Raw genomic sequence first — 27531 nt, forward strand, 5'->3', positions numbered from 1 at the left:
TCAGGAAAACAAAACAACTGTTCATAGCTTTTCAAAAACCACACATAGGAAATCCAATCTCTAAACAAGGCATTGCTAGATGGATAGTCAGATGTATTCAAACATGCTATCTTAAAGCCAAGAGAGAATTGCCTATTACACCAAAGGCACACTCAACCAGAAAGAAAGGTGCTACAATGGCCTTTCTAGGAAACATTCCTATGAGCGAAATATGTAAGGCTGCAACCTGGTCTACGTCTCATACATTTACTAAACACTACTGTGTAGACGTACTAAATGCACAACAAGCTACAGTGGGCCAAGCTGTACTAAGAACATTATTCCAAACTACTTCAACTCCTACAGGCTAAACCACCGCTTTTAGGGGAGGTAACTGCTTTATAGTCTATGCTAAACATGTGTATCTGCAGCAACATATGCCATCGAACTGAAAATGTCACTTACCCAGTGTACATCTGTTCGTGGCATTAGTCGCTGCAGATTCACATGTGCCCTCCCGCCTCCCCGGGAAGCCTGTAGCCGTTTAGAAGTAGATCTTAAATCTTAAACATTTGTACATTTGTAAATAATTATTATAAACTTTTTATGTACATACGTATTCACTCCATTGCATGGGCACTATTTATAGCAAACAACTCCATCCTCACCCTCTGCGGGGAAAACAATCTAAGATGGAGTCGACGCCCATGCGCAATGGAGCCGAAGAGGGAGGAGTCCTTCGGTCCCGTGACCAAAAAAGACTTCTTCGAAGAAAAACAACTTGTAATACTCCGAGCCCAACACCAGGCAGCGGACTGTGCTAAACATGTGAATCTGCAGCGACTAATGCCACGAACAGATGTACAATGGGTAAGTGACATTTTCAATATGTTCGGTGGCATGTGTAGCTGCAGATACACATGTTGTGCATAGTCCGCCGTCTGGTGTTGGGTCGGAGTGTTACAAGTTGTTTTTGTTCGAAGAAGTCTTTTCGAGTCCCGAGACCGAGGGACTCCTCCTCCTTTGTTCCATTGCGCATGGGCGTCGACTCCATGTTAGATTGTTTTTTTTCCGCCATCGGGTTCGGACGTGTTCCTTTTCGCTCCGGGTTTCGGGACGGAAAGATAGTCTTAACTTCGGAAAACTACGTCGGTATTGTTTCGCTCGGTATCGGGTAAGATAGAATCGACACCGAATCGTGAAGAGCTCCGGTAGCCCTTCGGGGTAATTTCGATCCCCTTTCGACGCAGAGACAGCGGCACCGAGGAAGATCGACGCCGAGAAAGCTCGACGCCGAAAAAGAAAAAATTCTCCTCGAAGCCGAAAACAAGCAGAGAGACAGTTTCGGTGCCAAAACGACCAGCAACCGAACCAACTGCCAGCTCATATACAGAGGAACAATCACTGTCCTCTCAAATGCGCAAACACAGATTTGAAGAAGAGTTACAGACCACTGATGTAGACCACACACAAAAGCGGATCTTCATACAAAGTGGGACAGGGAAGATCAGCACTCTTCCCCCAATCAGGAGAAAAAGGAGACTCGAGTTCCAAACACAAGAACAAACACCACAAAAAATGGTGAAGAAGGTAACTCCGCCACCCTCTCCTCCACCTGTAACTCACACATCACCGGCACAGACTCCGTCACATTCACCGGCTCATACCACCATGAGCCAAGACGACCAGGACGCTTGGGACCTATACGACGCCCCAGTATCAGACAATAGTCCCGAGTCGTACCCTACCAAGCCCTCACCACTTGAGGACAGCACAGCGTATGCACAGGTGGTAGCTAGGGCAGCAGAATTCCATAACGTGTCGTTACACGCAGAACCTGTCGAGGATGACTTCCTTTTCAACACCCTCTCCTCCACCCATAGCTCCTACCAAAGCCTACCTATGCTTCCAGGAATGCTAAGGCACGCAAAGCAGATCTTCAAAGAACCTGTCAAAAGTAGAGCGATTACTCCAAGGGTGGAGAAAAAATATAAAGCACCGCCCAGGGACCCTGCTTTTATCACCTCACAACTGCCACCAGATTCAGTCGTGGTAGGGGCAGCTCGCAAGAGAGCCAACTCGCACACATCAGGCGATGCACCACCTCCAGATAAAGAGAGCCGCAAGTTCGACGCAGCTGGGAAAAGGGTCGCAGTACAAGCTGCAAACCAGTGGCGCATCGCGAACTCTCAGGCGCTCCTAGCGCGATATGATAGAGCCCATTGGGACGAGATGCAGCATCTCATCGAGCATCTACCCAAAGAATTTCAAAAACGGGCAAAACAAGTGGTTGAGGAGGGACAAAACATCTCCAATAACCAAATACGCTCCTCTATGGACGCAGCGGACACAGCGGCAAGAACAATAAATACCGCAGTAACTATAAGAAGGCACGCATGGTTGCGCACATCTGGCTTTAAACCGGAAATACAGCAAGCGGTGCTCAATATGCCGTTCAATGAACAACAATTGTTTGGACCCGAAGTGGACACGGCAATTGAGAAATTGAAAAAGGACACGGACACAGCCAAGGCCATGGGCGCACTCTATTCCCCGCAGGGCAGAGGCACTTTCGGCACCTTCCGCAAAACAACCTTCAGAGGGGGGTTTCGGGGTCAAGCCACACAAGCCAGCACCTCACAATCTACACCGTCTACCTACCAGGGACAGTACCAAAGGGGAGGCTTTCGGGGACAGTATAGAGGAGGACAATTCCCTAGAAACCGGGGAAAATTTCAAAGTACAAAAACCCCTGCAACCAAACAGTGACTCACAAGTCACTCAACCCCTTCACACAACATCAGTGGGGGGAAGAGTAAGTCAGTTTTACAAATCTTGGGAGGAGATAACAACAGACACTTGGGTCTTAGCAATTATCCGACATGGTTATTGCATAGAATTTCTCCAACTCCCTCCAAATGTCCCACCAAAAACACAGAATATGTCAAAACAGCATTTAGACCTTCTAGAACTAGAAGTTCAAGCATTACTGCTAAAGGACGCAATAGAATTGGTACCATGTACACAAATAAACACGGGAGTTTACTCACTGTACTTTCTAATACCAAAAAAGGACAAAACACTGAGACCAATCCTAGATCTCAGAACACTAAACACCTACATCAAATCAGAACACTTTCACATGGTCACGCTACAAGACGTGTTACCACTGCTAAAGCAACAAGACTACATGACAACCTTAGATCTAAAGGACGCATATTTCCATATACCGATACATCCCTCGCACAGGAAATACCTAAGGTTCGTATTCAAGGGAATACATTACCAATTCAAAGTGTTGCCGTTCGGTATCACAACCGCACCAAGAGTATTTACAAAATGCCTAGCAGTAGTAGCTGCACACATCCGAAGGCAGCATATACAACGTATTCCCGTACCTAGACGATTGGCTAATCAAGACCAACTCCCTCACAAAGTGTTCACACCACACAGATTATGTCATACAAACCCTCTACAAACTCGGTTTCTCCATCAACTATACAAAATCTCACATTCTGCCGTGCAAAACACAGCAATACTTAGGAGCGACAATCAACACAACAAAGGGAATAGCCACTCCAAGTCCACAAAGGGTTCAAAATTTTCACAAGGTTATACAAGCCATGTATCCAACACAAAAGATACAGGCAAAGACGGTATTAAAACTCCTAGGCATGATGTCCTCATGCATAGCCATTGTCCAAAACGCAAGACTGCACATGAGGCCCTTACAACAGTGCCTAGCATCACAGTGGTCACATGCACAGGGTCACCTTCTAGATCTGGTGTTGATAGACCGCCAAACATACATCTCGCTTCTATGGTGGAACAGTATAAATTTAAACAAAGGGCGGCCTTTCCAAGACCCAGTGCCACAATACGTGATAACAACCAATGCTTCCATGACAGGGTGGGGAGCACACCTCAATCAACACAGCATCCAAGGACAATGGGACGTACATCAAACAAAGCTGCATATAAATCACCTCGAATTGTTAGCAGTATTCCTAGCGTTGAAAGCATTTCAACCCGTCATAACCCACAAATACATTCTTGTCAAAACAGACAACATGACAACAATGTATTATCTAAACAAACAGGGGGAATCACACTCGACACAGCTGTGCCTCCTGGCACAAAAGATATGGCAATGGGCAAGTCACAACCACATTCGCCTAATAGCACAATTTATTCCAGGGATCCAAAATCAACTAGCAGACAATCTCTCTCGATCATCAACAGGTCCACGAATGGGAGATTCACCCCCAAATTCTAAACATTTACTTCAAAATTTGGGGGACACCTCAAATAGACCTATTTGCAACAAAGGAGAACGCAAAATGCCAAAACTTCGCATCCAGGTACCCACAAAGTCAGTCTCAAGGCAATGCTCTATGTATGAACTGGTCAGGGATATTTGCGTACGCTTTTCCCCCTCTCCCTCTCCTTCCATATCTAGTAAACAAATTGAGTCAAAACAAACTCAAACTCATACTAATAGCACCAACATGGGCAAGACAACCTTGGTACACAACACTACTAGACCTGTCAGTAGTACCCCATGTCAGGTTGCTCAACAGACCAGATCTGTTAACACAACACAAACAACAGATCAGGCATCCAAACCCAGCATCGCTGAATCTAGCAATCTGGCTCCTGAGATCCTAGAATTCGGACATTTAAACCTCACCCAAGAATGTATGGAAGTCATAAAACAAGCTAGAAGACCATCCACTAGACACTGCTATGCAAGCAAATGGAAAAGATTTGTTTGCTACTGCCATAATAATCAAGTTAAACCATTACATGCATCTCCAAAGGATATAGTGGGATACTTGCTACATTTACAAAAATCAAATCTAGCCTTCTCTTCCATAAAGATACACCTAGCAGCAATATCTGCATACCTGCAAATTACCCATTCAACTTCACTATTTAGGATACCTGTCATTAAAGCGTTTATGGAAGGCCTGAAAAGAATTATACCACCAAGAACACCACCTGTTCCTTCATGGAACCTCAACATCGTCTTAACAAGACTCATGGGCCCACCTTTTGAACCCATGCACTCTTGCGAAATGCAATTCTTAACGTGGAAGGTTGCATTTCTCATTGTCATCACATCTCTAAGAAGAGTAATTGAAATTCAGGCGTTTACTATACAAGAACCTTTTATTCAAATACACAAAAATAAGGTGGTCCTAAGAACCAATCCAAAATTTTTACCAAAAGTTATTTCACCGTTCCACTTAAATCAAACGGTAGAACTACCAGTGTTCTTCCCACAGCCAGACTCAGTAGCTGAAAGGGCACTACATACATTAGACATCAGAAGAGCACTAATGTACTACATTGACAGAACAAAAGAAATTAGGAAAACAAAACAACTGTTTATTGCATTTCAAAAACCTCATACAGGAAACCCAATATCAAAACAGGGTATAGCCAGATGGATAGTTAAGTGCATCCAAACCTGCTACCTTAAAGCAAAGAGAGAACTGCCCATTACACCAAGGGCACATTCAACCAGAAAGAAAGGCGCTACCATGGCCTTCCTAGGAAACATTCCAATGAACAAGATATGTAAGGCAGCCACATGGTCTACGCCTCACACATTTACTAAGCACTACTGTGTAGACGTGCTATCCGCACAACAAGCCACAGTAGGTCAAGCCGTACTAAGAACTTTATTTCAGACTACTTCCACTCCTACAGGCTGAGCCACCGCTTTTGGGGAGATAACTGCTTACTAGTCTATGCACAACATGTGTATCTGCAGCTACACATGCCACCGAACGGAAAATGTCACTTACCCAGTGTACATCTGTTCGTGGCATTAGTCGCTGCAGATTCACATGTGCCCACCTGCCTCCCCGGGAGCCTGTAGCCGTTTGGAAGTTATCTTCAACATTTGTAAATATATTACTTAAACCTTAGTTGGTACATACATATTCATTCCATTGCATGGGCACTATTACTAACATACACAACTCCTACCTCACCCTCTGCGGGGAAAACAATCTAAGATGGAGTCGACGCCCATGCGCAATGGAACAAAGGAGGAGTCCCTCGGTCTCGGGACTCAAAGACTTCTTCGAACAAAAACAACTTGTAACACTCCGACCCAACACCAGACGGCGGACTATGCACAACATGTGAATCTGCAGCGACTAATGCCACGAACAGATGTACACTGGGTAAGTGACATTTTCCTTTCTTCGTTTATTTTAAGAACCACAGGTTCAAGATTTAGAAATATTTCAAATGAAAGGTATTTCACTCCGGTATTATAGGAACTTTGAATAATCACAATGGCATGTACAGTTTTGACAAAAATGGCAATCTATTTTAAAAGTGGACACTGTGCAAAAATCACAGTTCCTGGAGGAGGTAAGTAAATGTTAAGTTCACAGGTAAGTAAAACACTTACAGGGCTCAAAGTTGGGTCCAAGGTAGCCCACCATTAGGGGTTCAAGGCAACCCCAAAGTTACCACACCAGCAGCTCAGGGCCGGCCAGATGCAGAGGTCAAAGTGGTGCCCAGAACACATAGGCTTCAATGGAAATAGGGGTACCCCGGTTCCAGTCTGCCAGCAGGTAAGTACCCACGTCCTAGGAGGGCAGACCAGGGGGTTTTTGTAGGGCACTGGGAGGGGGGAGGTGCACAGGGGGGGGGGTGCACTGACACAACTCAGCACAAAAAGTACACTCAGCGGCATGGGGTCGGCTGGTTGCAGAGTGCAAACAGGTGTTGGGTTTGCCATGGAGTTCAATGGGAGACCCAGGGGTAACTTCAGCGAAGCAGGCAGGCAAGGGGGGGCTCCTTGGGGTAGCCACCACCTGGGGGTCGCTTCTGCACTGGAGGTCGGATCCTTCAGGTCCAGGGGGCTGCGGGTGCAGTGTCTTTACCAAGCGTCGGGTTCTTAGAAGCAGGCAGTCGCGGTCAGGGGGGGAGCCTCTGGATTCCCTCTGCGGGCGTCGCTGGGGGGGCTCATGGGGGTCAACTCTGGCTATTCACAGGGTCGCAGTCGTTGGGGAGTCTTCCCTGTAGTGTTGGTTCTCCGCAGGTCGAGCCGGGGGCGTTGGTTGCAGAGTGGAAATTCTCACGCTTCCGTCGGGAAACGTGCAGTCCTTTAAAGTTTCTTTGTTGCGAAGTTGTTTCTTCTTTGGAGCAGTGCCGATGTCCTTGGGAGTTCTTGGTCCTTTTAGATGCAGGGTAGTCCTCTGAGGCTTCAGAGCTTGCTGGACCCTGGGGGATGTGTCGCTGTTGCAGTTTTTCTTGAAGTGGGGAGACAGGCCGGTAGGGCTGGGGCCAAAGCAGTTGGTGTCTCCGTCTTCTCTGCAGGGCTTTCAGGTCAGCAGTCCTTCTTCGTCTTCAGGTTGCAGGAATCTATCTTGCTTGGTTCTGGGGGCCCCTAAATACTCAATTTAGGGGTGTGTTTAGGTCTTGGGGGGGGGGGGGGGGGTTAGTAGCCAATGGCTACTAGCCCTGAGGGTGGCTACACCCTCATTGTGCCTCCTCCCTGAGGGGAGGGGGCACATCCCTAATCCTATTATCCTATTGGGGGATGGAGGATTTCTAAAAGTCTGTCACCTCAGCTCAGGACACCTTGGGGGTTGTCCTGACTGGCCAGTGACTCCTCCTTGTTTTTCTCATTATCTCCTCCAAAAGTGGGGCCTTGGCTGGAGGGGGCGGGCATCTCCACTAGCTGGAGTGCCCTGGGGCCCTGTAACAAAGTGGGTGAGCCTTTGAGGCTTACCACCAGGTGTTACAGTTCCGGCAGGGGGAGGTGAGAAGCACCTCCACCCAGTACAGGCTTTGTTACTAGCCACAGAGTGAAAAAGGCACTCTCCCCATGTGGCCAGCAACATGTCTGGTGTGTGGCAGGCTGCCAAACTAGTCAGCCCACACTGGAAGTCAGGTATGTTTTAAGGGGGCATCTCTAAGATCATCATGACATCAGTGTGCATTTATTGTGCTGAGAAGTTTGATACCAAACTTCCCAGTTTTCAGTGTAGCCATTATGGTGCTGTGGAGTTTGTGTATGACAGACACCCAGACCATATACTCTTATGGCTACCCTGCACTTACAATGTCTAAGGTTTTGCTTAAACACTGTAGGGGCATAGTGCTCATGCACCTATGCCCTCACCTATGGTATAGTGCACCCTGCCTTAGGGCTGTAAGGCCTGCTAGAGGGGTGACTTATCTATGCCATAGGCAATGTGAGGTTGGCATGGGGGGAGTGCCATGTCAACTTCGTCATTGTCTCACCACCAACACACACAAGCTGGCAAGCAGTGTGTATGTGCTGAGTGAGGGGTCCCTAGGGTGACATAAGACCTGCTGCAGCCCTTAGAGACCTTCCCTGGCATCAGGGCCCTTGGTACCAGGGGTACCAGTTACAAGGGACTTACCTGGGTGCCAGGGTTGTGCCATTTGTGGAGACAAAGGTACAGTTTAGGGAAAGAACACTGGTTGGGGGGGTAACCATGCCAGGGAGGCATTTCTTTACAATAGGCATCTGCGATTTTGTTTTAAATTGTTCAGGTATACTGCAGCATGACTATGTGAGCATTTTAGGATTCCACTTTGATGAGCATTCTGGGCATTTACTTTTTCCTTTTCTCATGTCACGTCGATGTCCAAGGGCAACATTAGGTGTCACTCGAATACAAATAGCAGAAACGAGTGGGAGTCCAGTGTCTTATGACTTGTTACTTTGATGGTGAAATTTTGTTCCATTTCAGGGCTGGTTCTGACTCCGAACTCTATTGCTCTAAGCTGCCGGAACGGACATTCTCTGAAGAGAATGTATTACACGTTTTTCATCAATCCCTTTAAAAACCTGTTTCCTAACTGGCTGAACTTCCTTTGAAAACCTATCCCCTCAGTCATGGCCTAGACTTCTGTAATCCATGTTGGCCTGCATTGCATTGTTCTTGTCTTTCAGTTAGTTGCGTTTGTAGGCTACTTTCAGCGCTGCAGGCTCCTCTGTGACCGATTGCCAAACTGATTTGTGTATTTTCTTTTTTTGTTTTGAGGAAATGTCATGAGTGCATAAAATTATCTACCCCAGCTAATCAACAGGATAAGTCAATAGAAGCTATGGTGGTTATGGATACTTGTATGGGCTATGAACTTTGACATTCTCGAGGCCAGCACCATTATTTTAACTTTCCGGGCTGTTGAGGGATGTGTGACCATGTTAAAGCTAGGTCTGACTTTGTGATGGAGTGTGCTACCCGTTGCATTTGAGTAAGAGAGATCTGGGCCTGTCTCCATAATCTGTTTTAGCATTGCCTTAAGGTACAACTGGGAGGGTTGGCTTCCCAGTTCCAGGGCATAAGGAGATAGTCTTTTCTGGGCCCAGGAACTTGCATGCAGCATTCTAGGAAATTTAGGGTGGCATATAATTGGTTCCTCTTTGGAAAGTTGCTATGATAGTACTGGGGACTGCTCTTTACTAGGTACACCGCTGAACCGGCTCGTAGAACAAAGTTGCTGTGGAATTTACACCAGGTTGTCTTTTTTGGGAGGGGAGTGCGGGGGGGGGGGCTAAAAATAAAATCCTCTTACTGGCAGACCAACATTTTACATCATTCAGATGAGTGGGAACATTTTTGTAATTTCTGATATCGTTTCTCTGCTGGGCTTTCGTTTGGATTCATTTTTGCTACACAAAGCACTAAAGTGGCACAGGAGGACTGACTGCCACGGTTTGTCGATGTGTTGTGAGTGGTGGAGGGGGTTCAGCCTCCATGCATATCTTTGGGTGATTATGGATTGATGCGAAGTTCTAATAACTCGTAGTATTCCCCTTTGAAGAAGTTGTCAACTTCATGGTTTCCTTGCATACAATCCCTTTTCTTTTTAACATGATGGAATCTCCTGATTACTGCTTACTCCTCGTGTGACACCGCTGCTACTGCTTTTATCCTTGACCGATGATTCGGTCCACACGCCAGTATTGTTTAGTTTGTATATGGGCATTTTGGGTTGGTTCCCACACCAGATCCGATTCTTTTTTTTCATGTACCCCGCAGCACTTTCTATATTTCGTTCCTGAATATAAAACACATGGTGCCAGTGTCTAGAAGTCCATCAGATGAACAGCACCCTCTAGGGGCCTGTATGAGGTGACATTATTTCCTGCGTGTAGTCTTTCACAGTGAAAAAACATTAATTTCAAGACTGCATTGCATCATCTTACTGGTAAAAAGAGTTAAAAGTGTCTAGCCCGAAGGAAAAATATAGCCTGATATGCCTGTGTTGAAACTGTGGAAGAATATTCCTCTACCCATGTTGCACTGTACTGACAGTTGCCTGAAAGACCAATTTTTTTTAATTGGGGAAAAAAAGTTAGGGCTAGCTTCAAATCCCAAACCCTACCCATCAAAGGAAGCGGGTCTGGTCGTTTATGAATTCACTGGAGATTCCTGCAGTGCAGTACTAGTACCATGTGTAAGTAACCCTTTCTTCTGCATCATAGCATCTTAATTACTGGTCATAAGCGCTTCAATAGAGTAGCAAGCTGATTTTAAATAATAGAAAAGTGGCTGTTGGATAGCAGGAGCAAATCGCATCTGAATCTAAGTGTATGGCTCCCTAGGAAGTCATTTCTTACTTGAGTACGTTTTGAAGTGTTTCCTGACCTAAGCCTAATGTCTGCTTGAGTGTGTGAATCCAGGCAGTAGTGTCTAGCAAAAGTGTGTATTGACTCATGTTGCTGCTTACAGACATCAGCAACAGGAAAGTTTCTAAGCCTTGCTGGGTTGGTAGCATTGGCTTGTTTAGAGGTTGGTAAGCCTTATCAGAGATGGCCATAATTCATAAGCAGCTGATTAGACTTTCTCACATCTTTAGTTTTTATATAGCTTGAATTTAAGAACCCTAGGAATGGAGGGAATGCTCTGCAGTGGATTGATTAAGAATGTAGAAATTCAAATACAATGTCCCGGAGGACTGAAGGATGTTTCCTTTCCCCTAATCACATGAAAAATTATTCTATAGGAGATAAGGCCTGTAATGCGCTTACTTTTGGGGGCAGAAATGATTTCCTGTTTTCCAGGAAAGATGCTGCAGTATGTATAGGCTCAAATGGAAGGCCTGTTAATTTAGAGGAAACAAGATTTAGCTCCTATTAGGGAGTAGCTTGTGTGATTGGAAGGATAACTGAATCCTAGGAGTTGCTACAGGGGAATGGTCTGGGTCAACTAAATGATACGCGTATATTTGATGGCCAAAGGCGCGCAATAAGGCAGTTTGAGAGCATTTAGATTAAGAAGAGGGGGAGAATCTGGGGCGGGGTGCCAACCACTCTTCCCCAACACAACTATCTTGATTGGGGTTACCTCTTTTTTGATGGAAGTGGCAGCTGAGATATTACCCTTGTCAGGTTATTTGAGAGGTTTTCTTATCTCCAAGAGGTCAACTTTGTAATCGTTTCCCACTCAGAGCAGTTCAAAAGCCTGATTCTGCTGACAATTCAGCAAGTGTTGAAATGGCAGGACTGGTTAGTGTCGCTAGACTTGGAGGATACCTGCTTCACATTACTATTTCCAAACAGACGTAGTACCTTAGGTTTGTAATGGGAAATAAACATTATTAATTAAATATTTCCATTTTGCCTGCCTTCTCTGCTCAAGAGAACCCCACAAGATCATCAACCCTTTGCTTGACTTTGGTTTCTCTGTAAATGTCAAACTTCTCTGCTTTTAACTCTGTTGATAGCTTCCTTCATTTTTGTCTTTACCTGAGAGACTAAAGACTATCGCTCTGTTGCCTAAAGTGACCGTGGAACTAGTATTATGGGCATTAAAAACAAGTGATTCACCCCTCCACCCAGTAATCTATGTACCTGTCAAATTTGCTTGCAGTCCAGACAATTGTTGGGAGTAGTTATTTGGAAGCTGTATTCACTGCTTAGTGGACCCCACAGTTTTCTGCTCTGCGTATAAATATTTAGCAGTTAAGGATGATTAGATTGCCTTTGAAAGGGTTTTTATGACTTGTGTCCCCCACTTCAGTCACCCACCTGCCCTGCCCGCCCCCACAACAAACCTACCATATGTGGGGGGGGGGTTTTCTCCATTTTTTTCTAAAGCTCTTTTCAAATTTAGATTGTGACTGACCGCACATCTGTGAAATTCTGCAGGAAGGTGGGTTGGGGACGGTGCAGGCTGCCAACAGCTCTGTCAGGCAGCCCTCTTATAGGAACGGATGATAAGCAATTTGGTCTGTATTAAATTCAAGTACCTTGCAAAAAGAGAATACAAATATTTTAGTAAACATCCGTTATTGAAAGATTGTGGTGCTGAGTGCTCCAGGGATCAGTGAAGTGAAACTGCAGTGCAGACTTGTAAATTCATCTGCATTAGTGTGTTCCGGTATCTAAATGTATTTGATGCAGCTGTCCAAAATTGTCACACATTTTGAGTCATGCTAATGAACCCTAGAGTCTGTTTGAAACACAACAAATTCGGATTATCCCAATTTTAAAAATGATGATCTGAGTTTTGTTGCCTTAAACCTTTTTTAAAAACTTACTTTGGATGTTAGGGGGTACTGTTTGAAAATTGTTCGTTGCCAGCACTTGTTTTGAACTGGAGGAAACTGTTACTGCTCACTGGGTATTTGATGCATGCAGCGGCGCAGATGGCCGAAGACGTGCCAAAGACAAGCCTGTCTGTGCCAGTATGATGACCGGGGCCAGTCACCCTGCCCTTCAGAACTCCCAGGGCTAGTTTGCACCCTCTGTGATCTTTGACCCTTTAGGATCTATCCTTGGCAAGCACAGGTGAGTTCCAGATGGGCGTCCTTTTAGGTGTCCGACCTGTTTTGAGATCAGCCCTCTTGGGCCTGTTACCAGTTTGCTTTAGGGGTGGGCGGTGAGCTCCGCTGTGCTGGCAGAGTTAATTGAGTTTTTCGCGCTCTTCCGAAGCATGGAGTTTGACCAAAAAACTTTGCTAGCCCTAGCAGCGGAGTGGAGCTCACAAGCATGAGGCCCAGGGCAACTGGGCTGCTTTTTACACTTGGGCCAAAATGAAGCCCTTTGATGAGCAAGGAGACCGCTACCTGAGTGTTTGCTGTCTGCCGGTCGTTGTGGAGCTGCTGCTGACCGGCCCCGGTTCCAGCCCCTCCCTCTCTTCACAGTCCTCAGCAGCTCAGGGCAGAGGGAAACAGAGAGCCAGTCCGCTGGCAGTGGGGACCCTGGACCCAGCAGCCTTCAGACTCTTGTTTCGCTTTCTCTTCTCTGTGCACGTTTTGAAGTTTTTCTTGCATGGTCCAGTGTGAAATGCTGTAAAATCATGAGTTGAAAAGCACTCTCCAGGTTGTAGTTTATCATTTTGAGCTTTTTCATTTTAATTTGCTAAGAACTAGCTGTGATCCTTGTCCTCCTCTTGCTACAGATCAAACAGAAGCGGCAAATGGACAGAATGGCCAGGAGGTGACCACAGTTGATAGTGGGGTTGTGGGAACCACTTGTGCTACTGGATTGACGGAGGATGAAGCAGTGTCTTCTACAGCCTCGACTACAGTGCCAACTCTTTCAAGCAGGGCTGTTACTACAGTAACGCAGGCCACTCAGTTACCAGGTCCTGCTGTTCAGGTGAGTTTGGCACGCGGAGTGTGTGGCATTTGATTTTACGTGCGCCTCTCCCTTCCATCTTGGAGACCACAGTCAATACATTTTCAGGCATGGTTCATGGATCGTTTGTTTTTGCTCCTTTGAATTGATAACCTTCCTCTCCTTCTAGAACATCGCATCAATGACCCCTCCTCAAGTGCCGTCTCCGGATCCTGCTTCCACCATTGCAGAGCAGCCTTTGGTACAGCTTTCCACAGAGGCGCTGGATCCTGAAGTTGAAGCTGCACTGCTCCAGCAGCAGCACGAAAGGCAACTACAACAACAAATGCTTATGCAACAACAGCAGCAGCAGCAACTTCAACTACAGCAGCAGCAGCAGTTGGAGCAGCAGCAACAGCTTCAGTTAAAGCAGCAGCAGCAACTTAAGCAGCAGCAGCAGCTCCAGCAGCAGAGACTTCAGCAGCAGCGTCTCCAGCAGCAGCAACTGCAGCAGCAGCAGCTTCAGCAGCAACTACAGCAGCAGCAGCAGCAGCTCATCGAGGCAGCAGCAGCCGAGCAGGCCACCCTTCAGGCAGCGTTGGAAGCTGAGCAGAATCAAGAGAACTCTGTGGCTCAGCTCTCCCTGCCTCAAGAGTTAATGGCAGAGGGTCAGAACGCTACGTTGATGGTTACTGGACTAACTCCGGAGGAGCTGGCAGTCACTGCGGCTGCCGAAGCTGCGGCCCACGCCGCTGCCACGGAAGATGCCCAGGCTTTAGCTATCCAGGCGGTGCTCCAAGCAGCTCAGCAAGCAGTGATGGGTAGGTCTTTGAGCCAACACACCCTCACCAGCAGTGTTGTGATCATGAGTGTAAAGCATTTCCCTATTTCTAGTTGACCTACCAATGACATTGAAAGCGTTTTTGCCTTTCTGCAACCTTAGGAAATGGTTTTCAACCTAAAGAAAAGTAAAACAATTACAAGTGTTTGGGATAGTGATTTAAAAGAGCAGAAAAAAACTGGCTTGTTAAGTTCTAATAACCATCCCATGTTTCCAGTACGCATGTGTTAAGCCAGCGTCTTGTTTCCAAAGGTTTAATTTTTATTAACATTGGCATTAAAGTTTCAGCTAATAATCGCAGTTTCATAAAGGCAGCCCGATCATGTAGTGGGATTTCCTCCACCCCCCCAAATTTGCAGCGAGAAATAGTTTCTCTACATCAAATCATTTGAGCTAAAGTACAGAGGGGAACTTGTTTGAACCTAATCTTTCCCCTGATAAGATGCTGTTCATGCCTTTGCCGCGTAAAAGATCGTTTGCTTTTACTGTATGGATTTTCATTGGGCTGTTCATTTCCCAACAGCAGCCGGGGAGCCAATGGACACCTCGGAGGGAACTCACGTTGAACTCCGGCAACTGTCGACTGGCGATGGAACGACAACTATTCCCATTGTGTTGACACAGCAGGAACTGGCAGCCTTGGTGCAACATCAGCAGCAACTTGTTGAAGCCCAGCAGCAGCAGCAACTTCAGCAGCAACAACAACAACAACAACAGCAGCAGCATCAGCAGCAGCATCAGCACCTCCCCACAGAGGCTCTTGCTCCAGCCGACAGCCTGAACGACCCGACTGGTGACAGTAATGGCTTGAATGAGTTGGCTAGTGCTGTAACAAATGCAGTTGCAATGCTTCCCTCTACAGCTACAGAGAGTAAGTGCTCTGCAATTGATTGCTACCAAGAGGGTGGGTTTTTAATCTTCTCTTCCTGCGAGTTGTCTGAATGGTTCCTCAAACTTATGCACCTTTACTGAATTTAGTGCACAAGTATCTTAAAAGCTTCTTGAAATGCTATTATTATCTTTCTGTATTATAAAGAATTGTCATGTATTTGGAGGGAGGGGGTTAAAGGCCCGGGTGTACCTGGTAGTTTACAGCAGTCTAGGTTTTTTTTTAGGAGGATCTGTGATGTGTAAGGCCTGAGTTGGTATGATCTTTTCAACAAGGCATGTCTGAGTTGAGTCAGTGTCCCGCTTTTAACGTGGTTTCTGTCTACAGAGGGAAATTTTATTTTTTGATAACTTCGAATCTAAGATTCCTAACCTTAAGAGTATCTCGATTTACCAGACTGGATCCAAAGATTTTTCTTAGCACTGCGCCTGTGCACCGATTAATATTGCAGTTTGGCTTCTAGTAGCTGAGTTGTCTACATGGGCCCTCCTGACGCTTATTTTCTTTCCATGCTCGCTCCAAATTTTAATGGTTTCCCAACACTGCAATGTCATGTTTGAATGTGGCAAGAACAATGTACCCGGTGAAAATTACAAGATGTAAGTGATAATTGCAGGAAACAGATGTCAACCACAGACCCACACAACGTGCAACATTTATGCCTGTACTCTGGTCATGATTCCGTCATGCAATAAATGCACAACCAGGTTGTGGTTGGGTAACAGAGCCCACTCAAGTGTCTGATGGCTTTTAAGGACTTGGTCCTGTGCAAAGTCCCATTTCTGTATGAAGTCTTCTCTAAATCAGAGGCGTGCCACTCAATTGGGTTGGAAGGTACATGGTAGTCAATCAAAAAGCCATACCCCACAAGTGCCTTCAGATTGCATCCTGCAGTTAGTCTCAGTGCACCCCAAATTACCTGGGCCAACTTCGACCTTGCTGCAGGTTGTGACTTTCAAGGGGACCATGCTGCTTCTCTTCCAGATGCCCCAGGCTCCCTCCAAAGCTCCTTTCGGCCTCTTTAAGCTGCATGGGTCTCCAGTTGGACTTCAGTCAGCAGGCCCTCGCTTGGTGTCAACTGACCATGTGATCCATTCCTGCGTCAGTTTAGATACTGTTCATACTTTCATTCCTGCCCAAGGGCTCACATCAGAGCTTTGTGTGGTGGCCCATGGCTAGATTCCAAAGCCGATCTTTGATCTTGAGCAGTTATTGATTCTCCAGGCCCATGTCGTGCTATGAGTGCACTAAGGGGAAATCAAACTCTGATCATTGACCTCTAGCTGGGCACCAGCAGTATCTGTACTTGGATGTGTTACCTGTAACCAAATCAGAAACTCTCACTATAGTGATGATGGGCAATTTACTGTGGTCTACTGTTAAATCAAAGGCAATGCTTTTGTTTTTTTACTGAGATCAGCCAGGTTCAATTGTTTCTGAGCCACTATTGCCAGTCAGTGAGGCTCTTAAAGGCATCCTTGTGGTCAGTTTTGTGTTCAGCCCCTCCAGTTAGTCGACATCTTGCTAGGTGACATAGGCTGTCCCAGGTGATTCTTGTATTCTGACCAGGAACCCTGCATCTGAATCCCTGGCGGTACATGTGTTGATTAGTAAAGGTTCTTAATGCTTTTTCAAGCATTCTTGTGGATAGACGAAATGTGTTGATGCCTTTGGAAAGAAAATGTTCACTTCTGCTAGTCAAGATTGCTGAACACTGTGCCTTCTTAGCAGGTACCTCACATAACCTGAACAGTGGCTGACAGAATCTTCCTCTCTGGCTCAAATGATACATGATTGTCAGGACGTTGCAAAGTCTCTTGCATGTTTGTTTGCACACCACGGACTAAATGGACAGAGGTACTGGCACTGCTTACAACACACACCTGGATGCAATCAACCTGCTGTGTGGCAGTAGGAAGGATATGTGAGAATGCATGACCTGCAACTCAAAATCCCCCCCCCCCCTCCCCCCCCAGTCTTCTGGGTCTAAAGCAGAATGGCTGAGACCGTGATCTCCATGATTTTATTTCCTTTGAAAGGAAATCCCTATAGGCCTGAGTTTTCTCTCTTTCTTTGGTACAAGGACAAGTGTGAGCAGCACCCCACTACACCATCTGTAGCAAGACTGCAGAATAGTCTGCTGACAACTGCTTTAATGTAGTGAGGAAACTGGGTGAGGAAGGGAATGAAAGGCCGGGAAAATAGTCCCTCTGAACAATTTTCAGAACTCGTCTGTGTGATGGTTACCCAGCTGGTGAGGATATGTATCCTTCACATCCTTTTTGTGAAGCTACTACTGCAGCAGGAGGGGTAGAGTTTGAGCAGAGCTGTCACTGCTAATGTGAAGGCCTCTGCTCTGAAAAGGGCTGAGTCTGCTGCTGCACTAGTTGGGGGGGGGGGGGGGGGGGGTCTGGTGTTGTCGATAGGCTAGTTCTTTGCCATAAACCTTAAACGTGCTGTACTGCTGGAGGAACTGCTTGGCAAGAGAGGAGAGTATTGTGCTGTAGCTCAGTTGTCCTTAAATTGTTTGAGCAACTAATCTGCCTGTTCCCTAAATAGTTTGGAGCCATCAGAAGACGTGTCCGTGATGAATTCTTTGTCATCCCCTGAAAATCAATTCATGGTAGGGTTGGGACACTTTGTTTGCAATCCTCATCTTCAGAATAAACTCTTGTTGTTCATGAACTGATGGCGGTTCTCCCTGCCCATCTTCGGCTTTAAGGGATTCCTTGTGTTACTGAACTTCAATAACTGTTCAACTGAAACACCCGCCCACCCCTGTGTGTGTATTTTTTTTATTTTTTTTGGAGAAATTAATCAAACAGCCTCTCCAAGGGTAAGGCCTTTCAAAAGAGAACTACTAAAACAGCTCAGAACAGAGGTGAAAGAACTAGTCTTTAAGAGAGCCATGGAACTCGCGCCAGCACGAGTAAGAAGACCTAGGAACTATGCACCATATTTCGTAGTCCCAAAACAAGATCTAAACTTAAGGCCAATCCTGGATCTCAGGTTTATAAACAAATGCATACGAACCCAACACTTCAAGATGAGAAACATGCAGGAGGTAATCCCGCTACTACAAGAGGGAGATTACATGGCTGCCCTAGACCCAAAGGATGCATACCTGCATATTTCCATGAACTAAGGCCGCAAGAAATACTGTTGGTTCATGTTGGACAAGGAAAACTACTGGTTAACAGTGCTGCCCTTTAGCATAAAGTCTTTACCAAGGTCACCTCTGCAGTAGCAGCTCACTTAAGGAGGCAAGGAATCCATGTGTTCGATGGCATCTGTCGCTGTAGATACGCATGTTCTGCAATAGCTCGCCATCTGGTGTTGGGCCGGAGTGTTACAAGTTGTTTTTCTTCGAAGAAGTCTTTCGAGTCACGGGACCGAGTGACTCCTCCTTTTGTCTCCATTGCGCATGGGCGTCGACTCCATCTTCGATTGTTTTTTTTTCCGCCATCGGGTTCGGACGTGTTCCTGTCGCTCCGAGTTTCGGAACGGAAAATTAGCTAATTTCGGAAGATTTTCGTCGGTATTGTTGCGTTCGGGATCGGCGTACTTAGATTCCACACCGCATCGAAGATCGAAGAGCTCCGGTGCCCTTCGGGGTAGTTTTTCGATCCTCCGTCGGGGCCTGGTCGGCCCGACCGCGTGCTGAAGAACGCCGATGGAACGGACCCCGTTCCGTTTCTGCCCCAAATGCCACAATAAATACCCCTACACAGACCAACACTTGGTCTGCAACCTGTGCCTGTCACCTGAGCACAGCGAAGACACCTGCGAGGCCTGTCGTGCGTTCCGGTCCCGAAAAACACTCCGAGACCGTCGAGCCAGAAGACTTCAGATGGCGTCCGCACCGACAGCCCAACGGGAGTTCGAGGAACAGGAAGAGGAAGGTACCTTCTCGATCCAAGACTCAGACTCCGAAGGATTCGACGATACACAAACCGTGAGTAAGACGTCGAAATCCACTCAGAGGAACATTTACAAGGCCCAGGGGACGCCACTGCCACCAGGCCATGGCTCGACCCATAAATTCGGTGACCGACCGTCGGCACCGAAAAAGGCCAAAACAGTGCCGAGATCGTCCGACTCCGGTCGAGACACCGGCACGCAGCCTTCTCGGGACCGAGAAAGTGCTGGAGACAAGCCTCGACACCGAGATGCCGGTGTGGACACGGCTCAACGCCGAGACAGCGGCACCGAAACAGATCGACGCCGAGAGGTTTCGGCCCCGAAAAAGAGAAAAATCACCTCGGAGCCGAAAAAACACGCAGACAGGGTTTCGATGCCGAAACAAACTGCAAGCGACCCAGCTTCAGGCTCTTATACAGAAGAGCACTCGCTAACCTCCCAAATGCAGAAGCATAGGTTTGAGGAAGAGATACAAGCAACTGATGTGGACCATACGCAAAAGCGTATCTTCATACAGCAGGGGACAGGAAAAATAAGCACCCTTCCCCCCATTAGGAGAAAGAGAAGGTTGGAGTTCCAGACGGAACAGACACCACAACCAAAAGTGGTGAAAAGAGTTACCCCACCACCCTCTCCTCCGCCCGTGATTAACGTCTCACCAGCACAAACTCCATCACACTCCCCAGCTCACACCACCATGAGCCAGGGTGACCAAGATCAGGACGCATGGGACCTATACGACGCCCCAGTGTCAGATAACAGTCCGGAGGCATACCCTACAAAGCCATCTCCACCAGAAGACAGCACCGCGTATTCTCAAGTGGTGGCTAGAGCAGCACAATTTCACAACGTAAGCCTCCACTCAGAACAGGTCGAGGATGATTTCTTATTCAACACACTCTCCTCCACCCACAGCTCATACCAAAGCCTGCCTATGCTCCCTGGTATGCTCCGGCACGCAAAAGACATCTTTAAGGAGCCGGTCAAAAGTAGGGCAATCACACCAAGGGTGGAAAAAAAGTATAAGGCGCCTCCTACAGACCCGGTTTTCATCACTACACAGCTGCCACCAGACTCCGTCGTTGTAGGAGCAGCTAGGAAAAGGGCCAACTCTCACACATCTGGAGATGCACCACCCCCAGATAAAGAAAGCCGCAAGTTCGATGCAGCTGGTAAAAGAGTCGCAGCACAAGCTGCAAACCAGTGGCGCATCGCGAACTCCCAGGCACTACTTGCGCGCTATGACAGAGCCCACTGGGACGAGATGCAACATCTCATTGAACATCTGCCCAAGGACTTACAAAATAGGGCAAAACAAGTGGTTGAGGAGGGACAGACCATCTCCAACAACCAAATACGCTCCTCCATGGACGCTGCAGATACAGCTGCACGGACAATTAATACATCTGTAACTATCAGAAGGCATGCATGGCTCCGAACGTCTGGATTTAAACCAGAGATTCAACAAGCAGTTCTCAATATGCCTTTTAATGAAAAAGAACTGTTCGGTCCAGAAGTGGACACAGCGATTGAGAAACTCAAAAAAGATACGGACACTGCCAAAGCCATGGGCGCACTCTACTCCCCGCAGAGCAGAGGGAATTACAGCACATTCCGTAAAACGCCCTTTCGAGGGGGGTTTCGGGGTCAAAGCACACAAGCCAGCACCTCACAAGCCACACCGTCCAGTTACCAGGGACATTATAGAGGAGGTTTTCGGGGACAATATAGAGGAGGGCAATTCCCTAGAAATAGAGGAAGATTTCAAAGCCCCAAAACCCCTACTACTAAACAGTGACTCACATGTCACTCACCCCCTCCACACAACACCAGTGGGGGGAAGAATAGGTCATTATTACAAAGCATGGGAGGAAATCACTACAGACACTTGGGTTCTAGCAATTATCCAACATGGTTATTGCATAGAATTTCTACAATTCCCTCCAAACATACCACCAAGAGCACAAAATTTAACAACACACCATTCCAATCTCCTGGAGATAGAAGTGCAGGCACTATTGCAAAAGAATGCAATCGAATTAGTGCCAAACACACAAATAAACACAGGAGTTTACTCACTGTACTTTCTGATACCAAAGAAGGACAAAACACTGAGACCAATCCTAGACCTCAGAGTAGTGAACACTTTCATCAAATCAGACCACTTCCACATGGTCACACTACAAGAAGTATTGCCATTACTAAAACTACACGACTACATGGCAACTTTAGACCTCAAGGATGCTTATTTCCATATACCAATACACCCATCGCACAGGAAATACCTAAGGTTTGTATTCAAAGGAATACATTACCAATTCAAGGTACTGCCTTTCGGATTAACAACCGCACCAAGAGTCTTTACCAAATGTCTAGCGGTAGTCGCTGCACACATAAGAAGGCAGCAAATACATGTGTTCCCATATTTGGACGACTGGCTAATCAAGGCCCATTCGTTCATACAGTGCTCAAATCACACAAATCAGATCATACAAACCCTCTTCAAACTCGGGTTCACCGTCAACTTTACAAAATCCAACATTCTGCCGCGCAAGGTACAACAATACCTAGGAGCCATAATAGACACATCAAAAGGAGTAGCCACTCCAAGTCCACAAAGAATTCTAAATTTCAACACCATCATACAACGCATGTATCCAACACAAAAGATACAGGCAAAGATGGTATTACAACTCCTAGGCATGATGTCTTCATGCATAGCCATTGTCCCAAACGCAAGACTGCACATGAGGCCCTTACAACAATGCCTAGCATCACAGTGGTCTCAAGCACAGGGTCACCTTCTAGATCTGGTGTTAATGGACCGCCAAACTTACCTCTCGCTTCTGTGGTGGAACAACATAAATTTAAACAAGGGGCGGACTTTCCAAGACCCAGTGCCACAATACGTAATAACAGATGCTTCCATGACAGGGTGGGGAGCACACCTCGATCAACACAGCATACAAGGACAATGGAACGTACATCAAACAAGACTGCATATCAATCACCTAGAACTTCTAGCAGTTTTTCAAGCACTAAAAGCTTTCCAACCAATAATAGTTCACAAATACATTCTCGTCAAAACAGACAACATGACAACAATGTATTATCTAAACAAGCAGGGGGGGACGCACTCCACGCAGTTAAGCCTGCTAGCACAAAAGATTTGGCATTGGGCAATTCACAACCAAATTCGCCTAATAGCACAGTTTATACCAGGGATCCAAAATCAACTCGCAGACAATCTCTCTCGAGATCACCAACAGGTCCACGAATGGGAAATTCACCCCCAAGTTCTGAACACTTATTTCAAACTCAGGGGAACACCTCAGATAGACTTGTTTGCGACAAGGGAGAACGCAAAATGCCAAAACTTCGCATCCAGATACCCACACAAACAATCCCAAGGCAATGCCCTATGGATGAACTGGTCAGGGATATTTGCTTACACTTTTCCTCCTCTCCCTCTCCTTCCTTACCTGGTAAACAAACTCAGTCAAAGCAAACTCAAACTCATATTGATAGCACCAACTTGGGCAAGGCAACCCTGGTACACAACGCTGCTAGACCTATCAGTGGTACCCTGCATCAAATTGCCCAACAGGCCAGATCTGTTGACACAGCACAACCAAAAGATCAGACACCCAGATCCAGCATCGCTGAATCTAGCAATCTGGCTCCTGAAATCCTAGAATTCGGGCACTTACAACTTACCCAAGAATGTATGGAAGTCATAAAACAAGCCAGAAGGCCATCCACCAGGCACTGCTATGCAAGTAAATGGAAGAGGTTTGTTTGCTACTGCCATATTAATCAAATACAACCATTACACACAACTCCAGAACATGTAGTGGGTTACTTGCTTCACTTACAAAAATCTAACCTAGCTTTCTCTTCCATTAAAATACACCTTGCAGCAATATCTGCATACCTGCAGACTACCTATTCAACTTCCCTATATAAGATACCAGTCATTAAAGCATTCATGGAGGGCCTTAGGAGAATTATACCACCAAGAACACTACCTGTTCCTTCATGGAACCTAAATGTTGTCCTAACTAGACTTATGGGTCCACCTTTTGAACCCATGCACTCCTGCGACATACAGTTCCTAACCTGGAAGGTGGCATTTCTCATCGCCATTACTTCCCTAAGAAGAGTAAGCGAGATTCAGGCGTTTACAATACAGGAACCTTTTATACAACTACACAAAAATAAAGTCGTCCTAAGGACCAATCCTAAATTTTTGCCAAAGGTTATTTCACCGTTCCATCTAAATCAAACAGTGGAACTTCCAGTGTTCTTTCCACAGCCAGATACCGTGGCTGAAAGGGCACTACATACATTAGATGTCAAAAGAGCATTGATGTATTACATTGACAGAACAAAAAACATCAGAAAGACTAAACAACTCTTTATTGCATTTCAAAAACCTCATGCAGGAAACCCAATTTCAAAACAAGGTATAGCCAGATGGATAGTTAAATGCATCCAAATCTGCTACCTTAAAGCTAAACGACAGCTGCCCATTACACCAAGGGCACACTCAACCAGAAAGAAAGGTGCTACCATGGCCTTTCTAGGAAACATCCCAATGCAAGAAATATGTAAGGCAGCCACATGGTCTACGCCTCACACATTCACCAAGCACTACTGTGTAGACGTGTTATCCGCACAACAAGCCACAGTAGGTCAAGCCGTATTAAGAACATTATTTCAGACTACTTCCACTCCTACAGGCTGATCCACCGCTTTTGGGGAAATAACTGCTTACTAGTCTATGCAGAACATGCGTATCTACAGCGACAGATGCCATCGAACTGAAAATGTCACTTACCCAGTGTACATCTGTTCGTGGCATCAGTCGCAGTAGATTCGCATGTGCCCACCCGCCTCCCCGGGAGCCTGTAGCAGTTTGGAAGTTACCTTCAATTATTTATATATGTATCATCTCAACCTTAAATAGGTGCATACTTAGTCACTCCATTGCATGGGCACTATTACTACAATTCAACTCCTACCTCACCCTCTGCGGGGAAAAACAATCGAAGATGGAGTCGACGCCCATGCGCAATGGAGACAAAAGGAGGAGTCACTCGGTCCCGTGACTCGAAAGACTTCTTCGAAGAAAAACAACTTGTAACACTCCGGCCCAACACCAGATGGCGAGCTATTGCCGAACATGCGAATCTACTGCGACTGATGCCACGAACAGATGTACACTGGGTAAGTGACATTTTCATTACCCATACATGGATGACTGGCTAATTAGGGCACTTTCAAGGAGCAAATGCAAGACGGACGTAGTCATCCACATGTTACACGTGGGGTTCACAAACACAAAAAAGTAATCACCTTGACCATAACAGGTAAATGTGGTCGTGGGAGCCACACTGGACTCCAAGAGGGCAGTAGTGTACCCAGTCCAAAAGAGGGTAAAAGCCATCAAAGCTTGCCTATACCAGAGGGGTCGGTCTCTGACAGGCCGGACATGAAGCTCATGGGCATAATGGCATCATGCATACCACTGATCCCTCACGCAAGATTACACATACGACCCATCTGGGAATGGATCTGCAGCAAATTGTCACAAGCCACAGGGAGCGGGGAAGATCTAGTGGTTGTCGCAACAAAAGGAGATATAATGGTGGAACACAACAAGCGTAAGCATAGGGAGCGCTTTGAAGACACCAGCTCTAACTGGGACCATAACGGGCTAGGGAGCTCACACTGGCCCTTTAAAGGTACGGGACCTATGGAACGACTCGGGTGCAGTGAAACACATCAACTATCTAGAGCTGAAAAGAGTCTTCCTAGCATTAAAAGCCTTCCAAGCACGCTTAACATGCAGAACAGTTCTGATACAAACGTACAGTACAACCACCATGTTATAGCTAAACAAACAATGGGGAACAACATCTTTCACTCTATCAAAGCTAGCTCAAGACATTTGGCACTGGGCAATCAGCACCAAATCACTCTTGAGGTAATTCACCATCTAGGAGTAACTAAACACAGAAACAGACAAACTAAACAGAAAGGAGAATAGCTCACACAAGTGGGAAATAAAGCAAGAAGTCATCCGAAGGATTTTCAACACCTGGGACAAACCAGGCATAGGCTTGTTCGCCACAGCAACAAACGCAAAATGCCAACACTTTGCTTGCCGGATTTCGCGTCTCCGTCAAAGAGGAATGTCCTGTTAATAAATTGGTCAGGGAAATTTGCATACACTTTTCCTCCAGTTCCCCTAATGCAAGAGAGGAGAAAGTCCAATGGCTCAGTCTTAAAGGGGCGCCAAGCTTTTACAATAATTGCACAAGGGTCCATTGTTTAGTTTGTTCTTTGAAGCAAAGAATGGACAGCGGTGCCATAAAAAAATCCTTTTTAGGACTGGTAGACCCCTGCATCAAAATCTGCTGTACACAGGCCAAGAAACCACCTTAAAAGTCCTGCTGCCTCTTTCCGCTGCCAGAGCCACGTTTGAATGTCCATTTTCTTTTCTTGATCATGCAACAATTCGTGGTCTGAGTCCACTTCCCACACCATTGTCCGTGGGAGGTAATGCTTAATGCTGGGGTATCTGATTCTCAGGTGAGCATTGCTGAAGGTAAGGAACGTGTTCGTTTGGGGCTCGCTTTTATTTATTCTACCACTTGTGTACAGTAACAGTTTCACTGACATTGATTCATGCTTTTTCATTTTGGATTGTCGCTGTTTTCCTGATACACTGCCCCAGGTTCTGGGAACAAAACCTGCCTCTAACGCAGATTCTTTCTTGTAGGCCTTGCGCCATCCAACACGTTTGCTGCACCCCAGCCTGTCACTGTGGCCAGCCCCGCCAAGATGCAGGCTGCTGCGACGCTTGCTGAAGTAGCCAATGGAATTGAAACCGCTGCTGGGGTAGGTTTGTTTACAAGCAGTATGCTGCTCTGTTGCCTTCTGCTCATGTTTTGCAGTAGCCACCACTGCATACCTTCCATTGTGCTCCTAACTGTCTTGTCACATCACTACCCAGTCAACCCGCCCACCTCTGGTGCCACACTGAGAATCACGCATGATTGCCATATTTCCTTACGTACACAAGTCAGATGTCTCAGAAACAGCCTGGTTCAAGGACAGCTCCAACATATTGCTCCCTTTCCTTTTTACTAAGGGGAGAGTGTCCCTGTTATTCCACAAGTGTCTATCAGAATACATAAGCCCAGCCTCAGAACTGGTCAGTACAAGCAAATGCTTTCTTGACTTTGCCTTCCTTCAACAGTCCCTATTTTTCCGACTTCTCTAGCACTCACCCATTCGAATCTTTCTTTGGGATAAGCTAGCAGTTCTAGTTTAGCCACGAGGTTCCCTGCAAACACTAGACTCTTCTGTAGGACCTATTCTGCAAATTATTGGTTAAGTTGTCATTTGTGAGAGGGACCCTTGAGTGGCTTAATTTGAACGATTTAAGTAGATGTGTTTGGGCAGTAGAGTGAAGGGTGATCGGACTAAGACTACAAAATACTTCAGTCGGTTATTTGCACCGAAGGACTTGCTGTTCTTTGTAGCCCTGTTTGCAGGCTTTAGCTGGCTTGTCCCATTACTTTTAGGGCCGTGTATGATACTCAGCGGTGTGACTAGAGGCCGAAGAGTTCTCCCCTCGCTATGGCCTGGCCAGATCACTCTACTGGCTGGGTGGCAGCAGTGACGATCTGCCTGGGCAGCCCACTCTTAACTCTTGAATTTATTCCAGTCTCATGTTTGCACTAAAGCTGTAGCACGAGGTCATTATTTAGGTATCGATTTTGTTTTTCTCCTCTACGTAGTTCTTTCAACTCCCAATGTTTTAACTGATGTCTTACATTTGCCGTCAAGAGATATTTGTGAAAGTGCTTCCCTGATGTCACCTTTTCAGACAAGGCGCTCTGCTATTCTCTTCCGTGAGATTGAGGTTGGGTCCTTCTGCGTGGCAGGAAGGCTGCAGCAGCCGCTGCTGCATGGAAGTAGACCAGGCTCGTCTCGTAGGGCAGCAGCATCAGGCGCAACCTGTAAACCATCGGTGGCTTCACCATCCCTGTCTCTTGCAGAAGCGCGAGCCTCCCCTCCAGATCGCGAAGGTCCCAGTGAAGAAGGAGCACCAGTGGTTTGACGTGGGAGTTATGAAGGGCACCAACATGGTGGTAACTCACTATTACCTGCCGGCGGATGACTCGACCCCCAGTGATGTAAGTGCTGATTGTTTTGATTCTCTGCTCAGTTACCGCGTCTGCTGGCAGGTTCATCTGTACTTGCATTTCTTCTTTAGTATTAAATGAGTGGCTAGCTTTCAGTGTCCGTTTTTATAAG

At 46.4% G+C, this 27531-nt stretch overlaps 1 protein-coding gene across 2 annotated transcripts in view; it reads left to right on the forward strand.

The window, feature by feature from the left end:
- HCFC1 (host cell factor C1) overlaps positions 1 to 27531 on the forward strand; it is a 97530-nt gene that overhangs the window by 64275 nt on the left and 5724 nt on the right. The window contains exons 18-22 of one of the 2 annotated variants that reach the window (XM_069209465.1): positions 13392 to 13591; positions 13740 to 14370; positions 14914 to 15261; positions 25988 to 26106; positions 27273 to 27410. In XM_069209465.1, the coding sequence (XP_069065566.1) occupies positions 13392 to 13591; positions 13740 to 14370; positions 14914 to 15261; positions 25988 to 26106; positions 27273 to 27410 (1436 nt within the window). The remainder of the gene's footprint in view (positions 1 to 13391; positions 13592 to 13739; positions 14371 to 14913; positions 15262 to 25987; positions 26107 to 27272; positions 27411 to 27531) is intronic. The other variant, XM_069209466.1, reaches the window with a different exon arrangement.

The sequence above is a fragment of the Pleurodeles waltl genome, chromosome 10 (genome assembly GCF_031143425.1).
Source record: "Pleurodeles waltl isolate 20211129_DDA chromosome 10, aPleWal1.hap1.20221129, whole genome shotgun sequence".
Lineage (NCBI taxonomy): Eukaryota > Metazoa > Chordata > Amphibia > Caudata > Salamandridae > Pleurodeles > Pleurodeles waltl.